The sequence below is a fragment of the Electrophorus electricus genome, chromosome 18, assembly GCF_013358815.1.
Source record: "Electrophorus electricus isolate fEleEle1 chromosome 18, fEleEle1.pri, whole genome shotgun sequence".
Classification (NCBI taxonomy): Eukaryota; Metazoa; Chordata; class Actinopteri; order Gymnotiformes; family Gymnotidae; genus Electrophorus; species Electrophorus electricus.
Genome location: NC_049552.1, coordinates 14,846,564 through 14,860,300, shown reverse-complemented (window position 1 = coordinate 14,860,300; position 13,737 = coordinate 14,846,564). Strand labels below are relative to the sequence as shown.

Below are 13,737 nucleotides of genomic sequence, written 5' to 3'. Positions count from 1 at the left end.
ACCAGTAGGCTGTTGGTGTCATCACCTAGCTGACCTGGGTTCAAGCCCACCTTACAGGAAGACCCAGCCATGGACCCAGCTCAACAGTTAGATCTGGATCAGGTAAAGGTGGCTCTGACTAATCAGGGGGTGACTGTTGCTCAACAGATCCTCTTTTGGTTGCAGGTCCTGACAGACCTCCTGACACAAACACCAGTGCCTCCAGTTGCCCCTAGTCAGGTGGCAGATGGGACTGTGGCAGCAGCAGAGCCAGCCCAGGCCAAATCCTGCCCACCTTGCGTTCAGAGCCATTGCTCCCTGCCCCTGAGCACTATGCGGGTGAGGCAAGAGGTTGTAGGGGGTTTCCCCTTCAATGCTCACTGGCTTTTGAGCAGCAGCCATCCCGGTTCCTCACAGAGTGCGCAAAGGTGGCGTACATCATTTTCTGACCAGACGGGCTCTGGCATGGGCCACCAAATTGATGTATGTTCCACTGCCACAGAATTAAACAGACGTTGGACCATCCAGTCTCGGGAGGGGCGACGATTTCCCGTCTCCTTGATATATGTCAGGGGAGAAGAACAGTGGCTGATTATGCGATTGAATTCCGCACCTTGGCGGCCGAGAGCGGTTGGAAGCCCACAGTACTGATGGCCGCTTTCCACCAGGGCCTCAGCGAGGACCTTAAAGATGGACTGGTCCCCCGTGATACTGGACGATCTGGTCTTGCCTATTGACGACCGCTTGCGGCAGAGGCGTCAACCACGGGGACCAGAGTTCAGTCGAGGCTCTCACGGAGCTCTGTGCACCCTTGGTCCTCTTCATGTGCATGACGAGCAGGGGGAGTCTGAATCCTAGCTAATGCAGCTAGGACACACCCGCCTTTCCCGAAGTGAACGTGACGCTCGGTTGCAGGGACGGAGGTGTCTGTACTGCGGCAACACAGGTCATCTCTGCCCTGCTTGCCCTGAGCTCCAGGGAAAAGACAAACGTCCATCAGTGGAGGGAGGACCTCTGATGGACTCAACCCGTCCTCCCCAAGCTCAGGGGTTGTTCAGCACCACAATGGCTTGGGGAACGTCTGAAACACATCTCCAGGCATTTGTGGACTCTGGGGCAGCAGGCAACTTTTTTGACGCTAGGTTGGCCAACAAGTTAGCCCTGCCACTGGTCCCACTGGACGAACCCCTACCCATTGTACTGTTCATTATCCATACTCCTGACTTGCAACTGATTTTGGGGTACTCATGGCTTCAGTGACATAATGCTCGGGTAGACTGGCTGAGCCAGTCGGTGCTGTCATGGGGTTCAATGTGTCAGACCTCCTGCCTGCAGCCACCCAAACCCTAGTCTGGGGCTGGTTGCAACCCCGATGGTCTGAATCTGTCTCGAGTCCCCTAGGAAAACTGGGAGGCATTTAGTAGACAGAAAGCCCAACTATGGCCCCCCCAACGGCAATATGACATGGCCATACACCTCCTCCCGGGCTCCAGTCCCCCTAGATGCCACTTGTTCTCCCTTTCGGGTCCGGAACATCAAGCAATGGTGGAATATATCCAGGATATATCTTAGGCCTAGGATTCATCCGACCATCTGCTTCCCCGGCTGGTGCGGGTTTTTTTTTTTTTTTTTTGTCAGGAAGAAAGACGGTGGGTTACGCCCCTGTATAGACTACCGGGGCCTTAACAAGGTGACTGTCAAGGACCGTTATTCTTTGTCCCTCATGACCTCAGCATTTGAGGCTCTGCAACAGGCTTCCATTTTTACCAAATTGGACCTGCATAGCGCCTACAACATGGTGAGAATCAGGAGAGGGAGACGAATGGAAGACTGCATTTGTCATCCCCTCTGGGAACTACGAATACCTGATTATGCCATTTTGGTTAATGAAGGCACCTGCTGTCTTCCAGCGGTACTACATCAACGAGGTCCTAATGGAGGCCCTTGACGTGTTCGTTTACTTGGACGATCTCCTAATATACAGCCAAACGGTAGACAAACGCATCACCCATGTTAGGAAGGTCCTCCAGCTTCTGCTCGAGAACCACTTCTTTGTCATGCTGGAGAAGTCAGTGTTCCATGCCCGTACCATGTCCTTTTTGGGATTTGTCGTTTCCCACAATAAATTGTGCCTGGACCCCGCCAAGGTGTGGGCTGTAGAGAACTGGCCTAGACCCACCTCGGTGCATCTGGTCCAACACTTGCTGGGCTTCACGAACTTCTACCGCAGGTTTATGAAGAACTTTAGCATGACTGCAAGCCCCACTGATCGCGTTGACCAGGAAGGCGTCGGGTTGCTTCTGTTGGTCCACAGAGGCCCAGCAGGTGTTTGATGAACTGAAACGCCGTATGATCAAGGCCCCTGATGCCGAGCTTCCATTTGTCATTGAGGTGGATGCATCTGAGGTCCAGAGAGGATGACAAACTGCATCCCTGTGCCTACTTCTCTTGACATCTGTCCCCAGTGGAACGGAACTACGATGTGGGCAACCGCAAATTGCTGGTGATCAAGCTTGCACTCGAGGAATGGAGGCTGGAGGGGGCAAAACACCCCTTCCTGGTCTGGACGGCCCATAAAAACTTGGCCTACATACAGCAGGCCAAGCGACTTAATCCGCACCAGGCCAGATGGGGACTGTTGTTTGCCTGGTTTGATTTTATCATATCTTGCCTGCCAACCCTGGGGCCCACGTTGTAGCGCCAGTCCAGTGGGGGGGTTGAGAAAGCAGTACGTCAGGCTCTCCTTACTGAACCAGACCCGGGTGGAGGCCCGCCGGGACGGCTGTATGTCCCTAAGGCGGTTAGAGCTCAGGTCCTCGAGTGGGGACATGCATCCCCCTTTTCTGCACATTCAGGAGTCACACGGATGCTTTAGTTTCTCCGTTGGTGGTTTTGGTGGCCCTGCATGGAACCCAACGTCTGAGCGTTTGTGAACTCCTGTCATACCTGCGCTCAGTTCAAGGACCCCAGGACAAGGCCTGCTGGTCTGTTGCACCCACTAGATGTGCCGTTGGTCTCACCTGTCACTCGACTTTATTAGGGTGCACCCATCAAGGGGCAATATGGTGATTTTGGTGGTCATAGACAGGTTCTCCAAGGCTGGCCACTTCTTTGCACTGCCTAAACTGCCATCGGCAAAGGAGACAGCCAAGTTATTCCTTACCTGGGTAGTCCGTCTTCATGGGCTGCCTAGCGACATCGTGTCAGACCGCGGGCCTCAATTCACCAGCTGGTTCTGGGGGGCTTTCTGTCGGTTGGGGGCAGAAGCTAGCTTATCCTTGGGCTTCCACCCCCAATCCAACGGCCAGACCGAAAGGGTTAATCAGGACTTGGAGCGCACCCTCCATTGTCTGTCCTCTTCCTGTCCATCCTATTGGTCTGAGCACCTATTATGGGTGGAGTTTGCCCACAACACCCTGTGGCACTCCTCCTTAGGCATGTCACCATTTGAGTGCCAGTATGGTTATGCTCCACCCATGTTTTCCAACCAAGAGGCCGACGTGGGTGTTTGGTAGACGGTCAGGCACTGCCGCGTCGCCTGGCGGTGGGCATGCAGGGCTCTTTTGTACGCCGATGCTGCTCAAGAATGTTATGCCGACAAGAGATGGTGACCAGCACCAACTTATCGGCTGGGACAGTGGGTTTGGCTATCAGCCAAGGACCTGCCTTTGCGTGGTTATACCCACAAACTCGCCCCTCGCTACATCAGGCCATTCAAGGTTCTTCGCTGCATAAACCCTGTTTCGTATAGCCTTGCCCTTCCCCCGTCATTGCGTGTCAACCCCACTCTTCACATGTCTCGCCTTAGGTCCGGGTTTGTTCCGTGGGCCCCTCTGACCCGCAGGGTCCGTGCATGGTGGACGGTGCACCAGTCGAGCGTCTCTTGGACATGGGTTCAAGCCCACCTTACACAGCATCTCCTAGAGACTCTGCAGTGTTTGGTTGATTTTGTATGTATATGCAATGTACACTATAGTCAAATCATATCTAGCGATTTTAACAGTTTAATAAATTCAGTCACAGTTGATGAGGTTAATTGGGGTACCACGCTGGTTATCAGGAAAAAATTATTAATTTTAACTAATTTATTAATGACTAATAATTCAGTCTTAACTCATGAAAGTTGCCAGTTCAATAATGTGATTATTTTGGTCAGAATTAGAATAGGACCCTCATACAAACTCAACTCAACTTTATTCACATAGGTTTTTGTACAGCATTGCTGGGATTCCTGTCATGGTGGGCACCAGGGCACAGTAGTACAGTGCAGAATCTGATACTGCAGCAGAGGAGATCAGCAGATCCACAAGCTTGACACTCTTATGGACGTGAGCAGACAGGCGAGGATCAGAATCAGCTGTTTGATTTTGTCCATATTCAGTCACTAAAACAATGTATTGAGGCCTTGAATTGGGATATTGGATACCACAGCAGATTGTCCGTAGCTGCCCCAGCAGAGCTGTAGTTACAGGAGAGTTTAACTGTTTGGTGCTCTTTAAAATTGACTGCAGAAGATAAAGAGGTGATGCTGTCCTGTGTGCTGTCACCTGAAGAAGATTTTCATTTAGTCACATGTACTAATTTGCTGCAAATTAGTGATTCTCCAACAGGTTGATACTGTGAGTAGTAACATAATATTTAACAATACATACATATTTACAACATGTAAACATATGTAATATATAAACATACAAATACAGAATATATGTTAAATGGAACAAAAGTCTTACCTGTGAGTACTGTTGAAAACAGTGCCGTCTCACTTAGAAGTGACTTAGACATTGACATTTTTTTCTGGACATCATACTTTCTCCTCCTCATTTTCCTTTTAATAACCAATGAGAGAGCAGGAAGCACAGTATAAATCTAAATTAGCAACAAGTTTCAGATGTCTTTGAGAACGAGGAAACATTTCTGGCGATTTCATAATGGCCTGTGCTTCATGTTTATAGTGTGTATGCTAAACTGCAATGGGCCATCCACATGGTTTTGTCTCTGGTTTGCTTTCTCCATTTCTGATCCACTAGATGTTTTAATGAATTCATAGCTGTATTAAAATGTCTTTCACATTAAAAGAACTATGAGTTCTAATTGGTACATCATTAGTGTATCGCTTGCATATCACGTACACAAATTACTCATATCCTTTACTTCAGCTATACTCAAGTTGCATACAGCAAGCTATTGCTTGTCACATACAGGTAAGACCTTTCTTCATCATCTGAAGATTCTAGATTGTGCCTAAAACCCATAATTCTGAAAGTTATAATACATTCTAAATTATAATGAAAGACAAGTTTCAAATAGAAAGTCCAAGGGTCTATCATGGTCATCACCTAACATCAAAATGTCAGATGTTCTGTTCTGGAGAAAAGTAAAGGAGCCCCCTACTGGTGCCTGTGTGTTGAAGTTGGGAAAATGCAGCTCGAGAGAATCACACACTTCCATTGACCTTCACAGTAACAAACTAACCTGCTTGCTTTTACATTCATTCAGTGGTGTTTGGATGAATTTATAACACATTTAATGGTTTTCACTAAATGAATCTGTTGTGATCATAAGTCCAATGAATCCTGAATCACGACACCAGGATGACGGAATTCAAGACAGGACTGATATAAGTTTCCTAAATGAATCCTTTACTACAGCAATATTCCTGCTACTAGCATTCATAAAAACATCGTAAGTGTGTTTCAGTGCAGAGTGCTTGGTGGTTTAAATGGTGGACTTTCCATGAAGGATCTAACAATTAAAACTGTAAAAGTGAAATATGTCATGAAACTGAATCTTAAGTATTCAAGCACTGTCTGAATTTACCAAATTGCTTGAGAATACATTCATGTAACAGGATGGTAACAGGATTGTATGTCAAGAGATGGTAACAGAGATGGATTTCCTTGTAGGACAGGAAACTAGAACTATAACTCTCCAGAACCCGTAATTATTGCACAGTAGTTGTAGCAGGGTAGTAGAGTACAGAGTCTGATGCTACAGCAGAGGTGATCACCAGATCCAAATGGCTTTTGTTTTTATCCACCTTTGCAGACATACAGGAAGATCAGACTTTTGGCTAGATTGACTTGGATAGATAGAAAGTTTAAACTCTGGTCTGGATCTAGAGTACTGGCAATACCACTGAAGAGGATCATAATATCCACTGACACTGTACTTGCAGGAGAGAGTAACAGGATTACTCTGATACGTGCTTTTCAGTTTCTAGTGGTTCAATTGTCTATGTAGAAATCTGCCCTGGGGGGGAAAAGGAATAAGAAATCTATTGGACTCTTCCAAATTGCAACATTAACAATTTGAGTGCCAGAGGAGCAGATCCCATCAGGATCTTACAGCAGCAGCACAGCAAGCAGCTCAAGACACACACACACACACACACACATACATACATATATTAAATTGGTGTGTAGAGAGGGGAGGACTGAAACACCAAGAGTTTATGATTTCCTCTGACTGTAGGCTGATAGAGTGCGGTCTGACATTACAGCAAAAACCTCCAGATACACATCCATGTAGAACTCTGGTACAGCACAGGGATATTAACAACACCACTGTACTGTAGCTTGTTCATGCACAGAATATAGTTTAGTTAAGAAAAAAAAAAATTAGCTGTTGTCATCACTTTATCAATCACTACATAATTGGCTGAAAGTATCCCAAGGAATGATGGCATAGCAATAACAAAACTCAATATCAATACATAGATAATAACATTTGGCATGGAACCTCATGATGAGAATGAGTTAGGAACTATCAAAATCCTGACCCATCAATGAAAGCTAGAATGTTTGTTTTGTTTTGTTTTGTTTTTTTTTCAATTCTTGCAGGTGTTACTACTTTCTTGTAATGGGTTTCCTTGTTTGTAACCAGCTGTGGTTTGATGTACAAATACAAAGGGAATTATCTAGTTTTGTTTTTGTACAGCCTCTCAGAGACTTTGCATCACTGGGCCCCTACTCTAAGAGCACAGTAGTAAAGAGCTGAATCTGCCAAAGTTGGTTTTGTAATAGTGAGTTCAGTGTAGGTTCTGGAAGTTGTCGACTGGAACCGAGCAAGTGGGGAAGACCCATACTGACTCTCTGACCGAGCACCTTTCCACACTAAAAACTGAGATGCTTGATGAGGATGAACATAATCACTGCTTGATTCATATGAACAGCTGGGTTTTACCAAACCTCTTCAATATTCAAGATTTCTTCTCTTGGTCCAATTTGATCTTCACAAAATATACCTGGAAATGAAATTTCAAAATCATATTTTACAGTTATTCTATCAATGTTCATTGAATGGATTATATGATTGTGTTTATGCGTATTTCTTTAAACTTTGTATTTCAAACCTAATACTAGGGTGAGAATGAGTGGTGTTCTTGCCATGTTGAGTAAAATTCCTTGTTTTGTTTGTTTGTTTGTTTACTTTGTGTTGCTGTAAGTCTCTAATGAGAGACTGTAGAAATGTACTCCTGTAAGGACCTTTTTTTTCTTGTGTGACATCATATCCTGCAGTCACAATATGCTTTGAAGTAAAGTAGTATTCTGTAACACCAAGAGCTCTTTATTGGCTCTTGCAACCTTGCATTTGCATGCATGCTATCTTTGCTCCTCTTGAGAACAAAGATACATTGTTTATATGTCAATCTATTGCTACGGCAACAACATTTAGCAGATGCTTTTATCCAAAACAACTTAGTTGTGGCCATGTACAATTCAAACAATTGAGGGTTAAGGGTCTTGCCCAACAGTGGCAAACTGGCAGTGGTGGGACATAAACCAGCAATCATCTGCTTATTAGTCCATAATCTTAACTACTGAGAGTGCCGCGTCATGGAGAGTGCATGAGTGTAGATCCGTTACACGGAAGTGAGGGGTTTTGTTTGTTTGTATGGTTTTGTTTGTTTGTTTGTTTGCATTGATATAAATAGTATGACATGCAGGAGCTTACTTTGTACATGTTTACATAAACATACATTTCTTTGTTTTCATGAGTAACACATCTATGGTGTTTGAGGTTGACTGATGTAGGAGGATATATGTAGCCTCGAGACCGAGATTTATGTGAATAAACGTCCTCAGAATACCGTCAGAATTTCCCTATTTGTCACCTACTGTACACCGTGGGCCTGATGTCTTGTTCTGCCTCCTCACAGCCTAGAGTGTATTTGATGTAAAGAGCGTTACAGTGTGTGTGTAGAGATACAGATTTTTCTTCGTGTTTTGTCCAATCAAAATTCACATCAAGATTAATCAAGACTCCGCTCCATTCAGCCCGCCTGCTCTACAAAAAAAAAAAAAAAAAACTCTTCCAGAAGAGATTGGGAGGACAGGACAGGCTGAGGCTGAGACAGGTGGAGGATGATCTTGTTCGTGATTGTTTGTGTTGTGTTTGGTTTAGCATTCATTCATGTGTAATTACTTTAGGAACTTGTGTATGACCTTGTATTCGCCTTTGCCTGATGTATATATTGGTATGTATTGCTAAATGGTGCACAGTTGGTATGGATCCTAATGAAGGTAGGGAGTGTCTGCCATTTTCATTGGGTGTAGGTTTTGTCCGCTGTTTATGTGTTAGGAAGTCAGTGTGAAATGGTTTGGGCTGTTTGTACAGCATAAGTTAGTGGGTTCTTTCTTTTAGAGGATTTTGTTTTATTTTGGCCTGCTGCACTCCTGAAGCTAATTACAACAGTAATCCATTTGTATCACTTCTGCTTTATGTTCAAATCACCAAAAGAAGAGTTTTTTTTTCTTCATTTCCTCATTGCTCATTCCATTGTCCATTTGTTCTGCGATATAATCACTCTTTACCTTGTTATGGCCTCACTGCCTAGACGTGGCTGTACCAGTTGTTACTAAATGAAAGGTAAATGGAACTGGGATGAAGAATATGCAGACAAAAAGCAAAGAAAGAAGCAAATGTGAGTCTCCAACTGAAACGTTTAATGAGAGGAAACTGAACATAAAAATTCACTACAACAAAGGAAGCCAACATAACACACAATGACCAATAAAATGGTCTAAAAATGTAAATACTCTTGAATATAATTCAGAATTATTGAATAAAAAATGTTTCCAATATAATGTAATGCTGTCACTGATACTGTTCTTGGGCTCATCAGCCTCTATGATCTGTATTTCTGAAGCTAAATGCTCAGCACGAATATCACACTGACCTCCAAGTGAAAGTGGTGAAAGGTTTCAGTTCCTTTTAAAATGGATATATATTTAATGAATTGCCAGTTTATCATGGTCCAGAGGAAGGCTTAAGTCGCTCACCGTACCTGAAGAAGTGTTAGGAGAGAAAGAACAGAGAGCAGCATGACACAGCTCTGCTTGCACATTAGCTGATGAACAGGGTCACAGGACACTGGTCCCTCCTCTTACTGTACAGTATTACTGCATGTAGACCTACAGGTTTCCTTTTTTACCTACTGTACAGTGTAAGTGGATTTCCTACAGCTGTATGATGTTTACAGATGATGTATCATGAACTACTGCATGTATACTGAGTGTATCCTAGCATCTTTTATAGCCTGCTTCCCCTGTTTGCCTTCATGTGCCTTTGTTTGTCATGTATTCTCGTGCTCTTTGTATTCGCTCAATGACCCTGGACTACTCTGTAGACTACGACTCTGGATTTGCCCCTTTAAATCTCGCTTTTCTCCGGACATGCGCCACCGCCTTACCAATCACCGTTACATCATTTGATAAGCTTTTGAATTCAATATTAAATAAGTTATTAATGATATTATATAATTCAACAATAAAGATCATATTTTGAATGTTTTATATAATTGTGTTTGTATATTTCTTCTTTAACCATTGCATTTAACAGACCTGATACTAGGGTCAGAATGTTGAATAAGTTTCCTTCAGTTTTTGGGGTTGTTTTGCTTTGTGTGGCTGTGAATCCATCTGGTGAAAACTGCTGTAATGAGAGATTGAAGAATAGATTTGTACTCCTGTAAGGATCTATTTTTGTGACATCATAGCCGCAGTCACAATATTCTTTGAAGTAAAGTAGTTTTCTATAACACCAGGAGCTCCTTATTGGCTCTTGGTTCCTTGTATTTGCATATTTACCTTCTACATGTGTGTTTGTCCCTGTCACTACCTTTGTGTGTGTGTGTGTGTGTGTGTGTGTGTGTGTGTGCGTGAGTTAGTCAGTGAGAGAGAGTGAGTGAGTGAATGAGTGTGAACCTGTATTTTCCCATGTCTTTGTGTCCCAGACAAATATTGTACATTGTTCACCTGTAAGTGCCAGTAACCTGTAACACAATCCTCACAATCCTGTGGTCCGTTCCGTAGTTTAATTTTCTCGCCCCACCTTTGCTTTTCCACACTTGTTCCTCATTTCTAGTCTTGTTAAGGTAATGTATTTAAACCCTGTCATGTTCCCTGTTTCTTGGCTGTTCATTGTATGAATGTAAGTCTGTATGTTTTTGAAAGCTCTTGGGGCCTTGTATTTGCATATTTACCTTCTACATGTGTGTTTGTTCCTGTCACTACCTTTAAGTGTGTGTGTGTGTGTGTGTGTGTGTGTGTGTGTGTGTGTGTGTGTGTTTTCCCATGTCTTAGTGTCCCTGTCAAATATTGCACATTGTTCAGCTATAAGTGCCAGTAAGCTGTAACAGAATCCTCAGAATCTTTTGGTCCAGTTCCTCCTCACTTGACTTTCCCACACTGATTTCACATCGAAGGTTTTGTGTATCCAGTTGATGCTGTATCTTCTGGAAGTTGAGGCAAATACCTTTGTAATATTACAAACAGATCTCTAAGTATCTTAACATTTATCTTAACTATCCCTGATGTTGTAAAACCTGAAAATTCTGATGTGCCCTTCTCTGTTTGAAATATCTCATGAGATATTGTTCACTCATGAGGTCTATTTTTTGCACCTGCAGGTGTTGTCACTAACTTTTATCTATTAAATAGCTTTAATCTTCTGAAGTTTAAGTGGTTTTATCTCTTTCAAAGTTTTTGTACAGCTTGTGTGAGACTTTGTATCACTGGGCCAACTACTCTGAGAGCACAGTAGTACAGAGCTGTATCTGTGAGCAGCAGTCCCCTGATGGTAAGTTCAGTAGAGCTTTCTGTTATTGTTGCCTCAAGCCGGTTGTCAGCAGGAGTGCTCTTCTGACCCTTATAGGACTTTGCACCTTGATGCAGTAAATATTGTGGTGCTCTGTTACCTGTCCTTTCCTGTCTGTACCAGTACAGAAGAATGTAAGTGCTGGTTGACTCATATGAACATGTGAAAGTTACAGTTTTAGTTTCTTCCTTTACAATGTTTGTGTCTTCCTTGCTTGGCCCAATCGTAGCTGCAAACACACCTGTATTATGTAAGAGTGAAAAGAAAAATGTATGAAAAAACTATATTGAAACAGATTTAAAAGGTAAATAAAAACATTACCATCTGCATGTTCAATGACATGAATATTAGTTTTGCGATAACCATGAATAACCTGATGCCACGGTGACTGTCAGTAGTATGTATCTCCACATGTGCAGTAGGCTGTATAGCTGAGCCATTTTGGAGCACAGCTCTGTGAGGATTCTCTGTGTAATAGTGATGTATGTTCTGAGCACTTCACCTGAGACAATATGTCCCTGGAAACCCACACAGGATGTGCATCTGTTACACCACGACTTTCTCATTCTAGACCAGGCACAGTAAATGTAAACTGAACCCCAGTATACTGTTCACTGAGCCACTGAAGGTCAATGAGATAATGACACTTGTCCTTGCATGTATATATATAAGCCATTATATAGACATGAAGACTGTGTGGATTTATAAGACTCTATTTTGTGGCTCTCATAGTTTCATTATGGCATTTTATATTATTCAAGAATTGTGAGGTCGTATTGCTCAGTGTAATGATGAGCGGTAAGGAGGGAGGCGGACGCATGTGCTGAGAGGAGTGAGATTTAATAGGGGCAAATCCAAAATCAGGGTCATTAAGGGAGTCCAGGGTCACAGAGCCGACATGGAGAGTACAAGGAAACGTTACAAAACAAAAACACACAAAGGCTAACTAGGAAAGCAGGCTAGGAACTAAGACAGGGAAAAACTCAGGACTAGGAAACACAAAGGTTAAGAAACACAAATACACGGAGCACAAAGAAACAACCCTCAAGGATTCTAACATTAATTCAAACCATGAAAAAACACGGAACATGGAAGGATCTGATCATGACACTCAGATGGACATTGACGTAAAGGATGTTTTCTCCTTTGAAAGTGCTAAAGATTTGTGGTTCATACACTGACTAACCCAGCTATGCTCAGTGATTCCTGTTTCATGTTTTTGTATGAGGGGTGAGTGTGTTGTTGTCAAAGTGGACATCAGAGCACAGTAGTACACAGCAGAGTCAATCACATGCAGTTTCTGAATCCTCAAAGGAACAGAACTGGATTTGGAATCCAGATTTCCACTAAATCTTGCTTTAATCTCAAGTTCGGTGTGCCCTTGTCCGAATGTTAAGTTCATTAGAACAAACTTTGGAAACCCATTCCTCTGTTGCTTGTACCAGAGGAGACATGGTGACTGATCTTCAGTGTTGTACTTGCACTTTAAAACTGCTGCATCTCCTTCACTGGCAGTCATTAATTCCTCAGATTGTTCAATATAGTCACATCCCTGCAGACTGAAAAAAAAGTGTTAACTGCAGCAAAAGGATGACTACAGTAATGTGATCTGTCCACTTTTCTAACCATTCACTCCAGTGTTCAACTCTCTTACCAGAAAGAAAATTGTACTAACGTGTACTGCTTTTAGTCCAGTATTATATTGCTAAAAATATGAAAATTAGCTCAATACTTTTGCTCTGAAAACGTTGTCTTCATTTGCACTGTTTATTAGGAGCCTGACCTCTGAGCCAATAGTCAGCTACCCTCCTGTAATTCTCAATTCACTATTGCCCTCTTGTGTTAACCAAGCACATTCTCCTAATTCAACAAATTTGGACAGACCATTATAAAATTGTAGAAAGTACTGAATTTCTTTAACATTTTGGAGCTTCCAAATATATCATCAGACAAATATGTCACACATGTAGACATTCAGAGATTCAGGCTTCTGAACAGCATTCATGTAGCCTGGTGTCACAGTGGACTTCATAGTACAATAGTACACTGCAGAGTTTCTGGATCTTCAATGACTTGATGAGGAATTAAATTAATTTGATGAGGTGTCAACATGAGCATTAACTCTTTGTTAAATCTTTTTGACTTTTACCAACACTGAATCTTTTTAGCAAAGACATTGTCATGTTTTTGTACAAAACTATTTCTCTACATCTAAAGCATAAATGTAGTTTGAATGGCTACATTTTCTTCATCAGACATCACGTTTGTTTATTTATGTTCTACAGAAATTTAATTCAAACCTGTTACAAATTAGATAAATAACAATATAACAGTAGTTGCTCTTCTTCAAGAATATTTGCAGTGAAGTGTGAGCATGATATACATTTTCAATTATTTATGTATAAATATGTATAAATATGTATAAATTATGTATAAATGTAGAGTATATATACTCTACATACATAGAGTATATATATTTATCTTGCATATATACATTTTTCTCTATGCACCCCTGTTTCCTTTCCTCAGTTTGGACAGAGCACTCTCCACCATTTCACTGCGAGTTATATTGTGTATGACTATGTATGTGACGAATAAACCGAACTTGAACTTGAACTTAAATAATAAATGAATCTCTCCTCTGTTCTTGTTGAACTTTCA

At 42.5% G+C, this 13,737-nt stretch overlaps 1 gene segment (V, D, J or C); it reads right to left on the bottom strand.

Moving 5' to 3' along the window:
• Window positions 1-10,955: 10,955 nt before the first annotated feature.
• On the bottom strand, window positions 10,956-11,516 carry LOC118242991. The segment is given in 2 exon segments: window positions 10,956-11,317; window positions 11,450-11,516. Coding segments are annotated over 2 exon segments (429 nt in total).
• Between the last annotated feature and the right edge of the window lie 2,221 nt (window positions 11,517-13,737).